Here is a 7,500-nt window from a genome sequence, read left to right on the forward strand (position 1 = left end):
AGTGACACATTTGCATGAGTAGCGGAGGCCCACGGAGATGCCAGCTGAACAGAGCAGCCTGTCTCTCCACCCACTGCTAGCCTCCGTCTGTGAAATTCATCTCTATATGAAGGTCCAGTGTGTCTCTGTGGAGAGATAGAGTCTCTATCTATGTCTATGTCCTGTGTGTTCTCACCAGGGATGTCAAGAGTGGGCCAATGCATCACACACACACTCTGTGGGCTCTGGCTTCTAGTATGAAGTCTACTAGTATGGAGTCTACTAGTATGGAGACCTTTTGTACATAAAACTCCTATTATCTAGCTATTTTTGTTCTGGAATGTAGTGTCTTTCAGTACTAAGAAAAGCCCTATACAAAATAAATGCATTATTGTGATGCTGTTGATGATGAAGATGTAACTGTGCTTGAGACTAATCAGCTAATCATTCCAAGAGTGAAAACAAAACACTGTGCAGCATGCTCCTGGAACAAACTCCCTGAAGAAATCAAACAGGCCCAAACCCCTATTTAAATCTAAGCTAAAAACCTTTATGTTTTGCAGCAGTTATGATTAAACACAAACTTCTATCAATGTCTTTTATCCATTAACTATTGTCTTATTGAATGTTTATCTATTTACTTGTTATAGTCCCTTTTCTTACTATGCTCCTCTTGCTGTATTTTTTAATAATGTATGTAAAGCACTTTGGATTGCCCCTGTTGGATGAAATGTGCTGTACTAATAAACTGGCCTTGTCTTGTGGTCAGCTGGTGCTGTGTTCCCCTTCAACGAGGAGATGGTCAGTCAGGACGGAGTCGACCGCAACTCTGCCGTTGTCGGAGGTGAGGTTTAACATATGAATACTGTTACGACTGTCATCAAAGGTTCCTCATAAATGTGCTGTTTGAGATTCTAAAACTCAATACAACTTTATTATCCTGAATGAGGAAGTCTGCTTCTGTGCTATCAAAGGGGAAGGTCCTCATAAATGTTGTATGTTATCAAAATAAGCGTGGCTTGTCCTTAAGCGACATTGATGGAATATCCCCCAGGCCAAACAATCACCGTCACACACCTGGGGGGTATTCCATCAACGTCGCTAAAGGAAAATCCAGGCTTATTTTGATAAATCTCGCAAGACTTCATCAAAATAAGCCTAGATTTTCCTTTAGCCACGTTGATGGAATACCCCCCTGACGTTGTTGTTGTTGTTGTTGACAGGTATCATCGCCGTGGTGATCTTCACCATCCTCTGCACCCTGGTGTTCCTGGTGCGTCACCTGTTCCGCCACAAGGGCTCCTACCACACCAACGAGGCCAAGGGGGCGGAGTCAGCCGACTGCGCCGACGCCGCCATCATCGTCAACGACCCCGCCTTCACAGAGACCATCGATGAGAGCAAGAAGGAGTGGTTCATCTAACAGCCAATCAGGACGTCGGGAAATGTTGTTGCCGGGCAGATCTCTCTCTGTTCGCCCACTTAGGCGCCCTCGGCTGTGAGAGGGGGCGGAGCTTAGATGATGATGATGATGATGATGATGATGATGAATACGAGAGATACAGGGGCTGATGATGAGGATGATGATGGTGGTGGTGATGATATAGACCCCTGGGACTAGGTGTGTGCTCATTGGCTGTCTTGTCTTTACCGTATTTACATGGTGGGCGGAGTCAGAGGAAGTTTATCAACAATGACATCACAGGCATACACATAACGGAGCCATTGTCACAACAACAACAACAACAACAACGACAACAACAACAACAACAACAGCTGCATCCTCGGGACTCCAAATGAAAAAAAGAAAAACGAACTACAACAACTATTACACTTTCGATCGATTTTTATTTTTGCATCGATTCCAGTTGACGATTATATAATATACAGTCTAATGTCTTAATGATTTATGCTTTGATTGTAGAGACTTGATGCCTGCGTTCGTTTATAGATAGGGTCACGCACCTCCATGATGTAACCTACTGAACATTGTACACTGTCTAGTTCGGGGTTTATTTCGCTGCCAAAATGGCGACGTGTGCACACGGCGGTCCATGTCCCCAGACATCGACATCTGATTGTATTATATTGTATATGTATTGATTTGATTGTGTAGGTTACAACGGCATGCTGACACCACCACCACCGCTACATGCTACACGCTACATGCTACATGCTAGCATCCCTTCATCACAACCTCACGCCTGTGTGTCTTTGACCTGCTTCTTCCTGTTCTTCTGTTTCAGTGCCAAACTATCATCCGACGTGCTTTAATTCTGCTTTAATGTATTTATTTATGTTTTTTTCTTTTTTTTCTCTCAAGTCTTGATACTTTTTGATTGGTTCCTCTCAACCAGATTGTACTGTGGTCAGATATGATAGGTTGACCTGTGGAGGGGGTGGGTGTGGGTGTGGGGGGGTGGGGGGCATCTTATAATGTTATGAGCAATTAGAATGAATTAAAATGAGTTAGAATGATCGTTCTCTAAACTCTAATTCTACCCTTCTAATTCTATTGATGTAATTCTATGTATAGAATAGTCTAGAAATTCGAATACAAAGCAGGCGGCATATTAGCTGTCGAACGTGACGACATCTGATATGGAATGTGCCTTCAGGTTCAGCCTGACTGTAGCCTTGGGACTGATTAACACCTGGACTATTAAACACCTGGACTATTAAACACCTGGACTATTACACACCTGGATGGACTGTTAAACCCCTCTAGTTTGACTAACAGACTAACTTTAACTGTACAATCCATAGGGCCACAATAGGAGCATCATTTGGTGGGTGGTTATGCTGCATTCACATGCTCCTCTGAAATAGCAAACTCAGAAATGTGTCACATGTCAATGTCCCCCTCTCTGAGCTTGCCTAGTGTACCTCCGATTCAACCAATAAGGTGCTTCACAGTTTTCTGAGGAGTACCTGAACGCACCGTTACTGTCAGGCCAGGTGAAAGGTGAAGGTGTGACTCCGCCCTCCTCTCCACCTCGACGGGGTGGGGGCGACGGGGTGTTACACGGAATGGAATGTTTGATGATGCCATGTTTTTAATGCCGTTCCTCATTCCATGCCATGTATCACAATGAGCCCCGTCCTCCGATTTCTACTCCACCAGCCTCCACCCTGCGTACAATACACTGTACCACAGCCATCTTTCTTTGTCTGACTCGTATGCCTTTCGTGACGTTAGAATTATAAGGTTCTATCTCCATTTTTGTCAAAATTGAGTTTTTTACATAATCTGATCCATTAGGTGTTTATTAATGCCTGTGTGGTGTTATTTTTAAAATGTTGACGTTTTTGAGTTAGTAATGAATAAAATACAAAGGTTCCATCTCACAAAACATAATGGAATGTAAAAACTTTGACGCTCAATATCTCTGAACTGCCCTAAACGGAGATGGAACCTTATCATTCTAAACTCACCCTTTGTAGGTATCAATGTGTACTGTATTTCTCGGTAAAAATAAGACGTGTCCATGTTTAATAGGATTGTTTTGGAGTACAGTGAGGTTGTGTGTTTTACGTCTGCGTACGTCTTCTTACTGTGTTCACTGTCATGAATTAAACATGTTTGACCCAGTCGAGCAGAATGCCACGCCACATTAAACACGTTTTAACATTTTATTTTATCTTTTTTTATTTCCAGCGCCAACAACACTTGTTAACACACGCATGCCTCCCCCCTCTACACTGTTAACACATGCATGCCTCCCCCCTCTACACTGTTAACACACGCATGCCTCCCCCCTCTACACTGTTAACACACGCATGCCTCCCCCCTCTACACTGTTAACACATGCATGCCTCCCCCCTCTACACTGTTAACACACGCATGCCCCCCCCCCTCTACACTGTTAACACACGCATGCATGACCCCATCTACACTGAGTCACGTTAAGGCCATGATAAGGGTCTCTAGAGTCTCGTGGGTGGACCTCGACAGTTATACCGGTATACACAGTAACACATTATGGCCTGGTCACAGATTAAGTCTAGTCTGGGGGTCAGGAGACAGATTAAGTCTAGTCTGGGGAGACAGATTAAGTCTAGTCTGGGGGTTCAGGAGACAGATTAAGTCTAGTCTGGGGGTTCAGGAGACAGATTAAGTCTAGTCTGGGGTCCCAGATTAAGCCTAGCCCTGTACTAAGTCACACTTCCAGTGAGGAATCTCCGTTCCTTCCTCCAGGACTAGGTTTAATCTAGGTCTAGGACTACAGGTTTAATCTAGGTCCAGGACTACAGGTTTAATCTGGGTCCAGGACTACATGTTTAATCTGGGTCCAGGACTACAGGTTTAATCTGGGTCCAGGACTACATGTTAAATCTGGGTCCAGGACTACATGTTTAATCTAGGTCCAGGACTACAGGTTTAATCTGGGTCCAGGACTACAGGTTTAATCGAGGTCCAGGACTACAGGTTTAATCTGGGTCCAGGACTACAGGTTTAATCTAGGTCCAGAACTACAGGTTTAATCTAGGTCCAGGACTACATGTTTAATCTGGGTCCAGGACTACATGTTTAATCTGGGTCCAGGACTACATGTTTAATCTGGGTCCAGGACTACAGGTTTAATCTAGGTCCAGGACTACATGTTTAATCTAGGTCCAGGACTACAGGTTTAATCTGGGTCCAGGACTACAGGTTTAATCTAGGTCCAGGACTACAGGTTTAATCTAGGTCCAGGACTACAGGTTTAATCTAGGTCCAGGACTACAGGTTTAATCTGGGTCCAGGACTACAGGTTTAATCTAGGTCCAGGACTACATGTTTAATCTAGGTCCAGGACTACAGGTTTAATCTAGGTCCAGGACTACATGTTTAATCTGGGTCCAGGACTACAGGTTTAATCTAGGTCCAGGACTACAGGTTTAATCTAGGTCCAGGACTACAGGTTTAATCTAGGTCCAGGACTACAGGTTTAATCTGGGTCCAGGACTACAGGTTTAATCTAGGTCCAGGACTACATGTTTAATCTGGGTCCAGGACTACAGGTTTAATCTAGGTCCAGGACTACAGGTTTAATCTAGGTCCAGGACTACATGTTTAATCTAGGTCCAGGACTACATGTTTAATCTAGGTCCAGGACTACAGGTTTAATCTAGGTCCAGGACTACAGGTTTAATCTAGGTCCAGGACTACAGGTTTAATCTAGGTCCAGGACTAGGTTTAATCTGGGTCCAGGACTACAGGTTTAATCTAGGTCCAGGACTACAGGTTTAATCTAGGTCCAGGACTACAGGTTTAATCTAGGTCCAGGACTAGGTTTAATCTGGGTCCAGGACTACATGTTTAATCTAGGTCCAGGACTACATGTTTAATCTAGGTCCAGGACTACAGGTTTAATCTAGGTCCAGGACTACAGGTTTAATCTAGGTCCAGGACTACAGGTTTAATCTAGGTCCAGGACTACAGGTTTAATCTAGGTCCAGGACTACAGGTTTAATCTGGGTCCAGGACTACAGGTTTAATCTAGGTCCAGGACTACATGTTTAATCTGGGTCCAGGACTACATGTTTAATCTAGGTCCAGGACTACAGGTTTAATCTAGGTCCAGGACTAGGTTTAATCTAGGTCCAGGACTACAGGTTTAATCTAGGTCCAGGTCTACAGGTTTAATCTAGGTCCAGGACTACAGGTTTAATCTAGGTCCAGGACTACAGGTTTAATCTGGGTCCAGGACTACAGGTTTAATCTAGGTCCAGGACTACATGTTTAATCGAGGTCCAGGACTACATGTTTAATCTGGGTCCAGGACTACATGTTTAATCTGGGTCCAGGACTACAGGTTTAATCTAGGTCCAGGACTACATGTTTAATCTGGGTCCAGGACTACAGGTTTAATCTAGGTCCAGGACTACAGGTTTAATCTGGGTCCAGGACTACAGGTTTAATCTAGGTCCAGGACTACATGTTTAATCGAGGTCCAGGACTACAGGTTTAATCTAGGTCCAGGACTACATGTTTAATCTGGGTCCAGGACTACATGTTTAATCTGGGTCCAGGACTACATGTTTAATCTGGGTCCAGGACTACATGTTTAATCTAGGTCCAGGACTACAGGTTTAATCTAGGTCCAGGACTACAGGTTTAATCTAGGTCCAGGACTACATGTTTAATCTGGGTCCAGGACTACATGTTTAATCTAGGTCCAGGATACCGGCCCAGAGATTCTCCCATAGACACATTCATATCGCCATGTTGTGGTTTTATTGGCTGTTTGTCGTATGTTTTTATGAATCAATGTAATTAAAGCGCTGTCTGTGATCCGTTGTACAGCTCAGTAAAACGTCGTGGGGCCGCCAATCCTTTCATTGTACATGTGTAACTACTGTTTTGATTGATTGAAAACTTTATTAGAAGATTTGCAGAAGTAGGTACATGAAAGTACATATTACATACAAGGTCAACTAAAAGGATAAAAACCCAAGAAAGCCACTGGCTTATTTCAATTGGGGTCCTGTGGTTGGGCACGTTTGAATTCCCGTCATCACATAGGGTAAAGGCCCGGTCTAGGCCCGGTTCGGACCCTAGTAGACCAGTTTGCAGTTGCAAGGCAATATTAACTTTTTTGTAAAGGCAGTTTTGAGGAACGGAGAAAAAAAAGGAGAGGACACAAAGTTTACTGTAGAGCGCCATCTTGTGGCAGAACATGTGCGCCCGTTGCATTACGATATCTATGAAAACACTTCACAATACACGCAATGTAATATACTATTATATGAAATAATATCACATTACATAATATAACATGCTGATATTATGGAGAATACACTTCTTTTGATTTGTGTTTGACTGTCTATGTGTTGCTGGATATCAATCTGTCTGTCTGTTTACATGAATGATCGGCATTATCAAGGCCAACAGTGCGCAGTTGTTCTGTTCTCATTAGCAGCATGAAATGTAAAGGAGGAAACTGCAGCACATCGCAGTACAGTATATTTTACATGACTTCTCTGGAAATATTTTGTACATTTCTTACATTAGGGATAATGTGCAAAAGCCTTTTTTTAAAAATAATAATATATATAAGATGTTTTAGTTTCATGTATTTCTTCACCGTGAATCTGCATCTGCGTGAAAAAAACATCTGGTTGAAATTGTCTTTTAAAGTGGCTTAAGATCATGGCTCGCTCCAGAAATTAACGGGTTTTGTCAACTTCATTTTGTGTTATTTTAGTTCAATACTGTATGTTAAGGCCTGAGATTGCATATGTAATGTGGTTTTGTCTTAATATAAACATTAAACAAGCCTTGCCAGAAACATTGTGTGGTTTTGTTTATGCTTTTTATTGTTTCAGATATATAACCTTGCCAATCAAAACCACCTGCATATCAATTATGTCTCTTCCTTCCTGACATAGCCATCCACTTTTCCCCCTCATTGTGTTACTAATGCCAAATCAGTGATTGCACTGTCCTCAAGGGGAGTCATGCAAACTGCCAGTTATCGAAGGAGGGGATTGCGCAGGTATTTAAAAAAAAACTGCCCATTAATAATACCACTAAAG

General features: G+C 42.9%; 1 protein-coding gene across 1 annotated transcript in view; it reads left to right on the top strand.

Moving 5' to 3' along the window:
* The window catches only part of LOC308151786 (contactin-associated protein-like 2), a gene marked incomplete at both ends in the record, with an annotated part of 58,240 nt that extends 56,838 nt beyond the window's left edge, over window positions 1-1,402 (top strand). Inside the window, 2 exons of the mRNA XM_080524686.1 lie at window positions 749-823; window positions 1,203-1,402. Of these exons, the coding sequence (XP_080380812.1) occupies window positions 749-823; window positions 1,203-1,402 (275 nt within the window). The remainder of the gene's footprint in view (window positions 1-748; window positions 824-1,202) is intronic.
* Between the last annotated feature and the right edge of the window lie 6,098 nt (window positions 1,403-7,500).

Source organism: Nansenia antarctica (assembly GCF_963989245.1).
Source record: "Nansenia antarctica genome assembly, chromosome: 2".
Lineage (NCBI taxonomy): Eukaryota > Metazoa > Chordata > Actinopteri > Argentiniformes > Microstomatidae > Nansenia > Nansenia antarctica.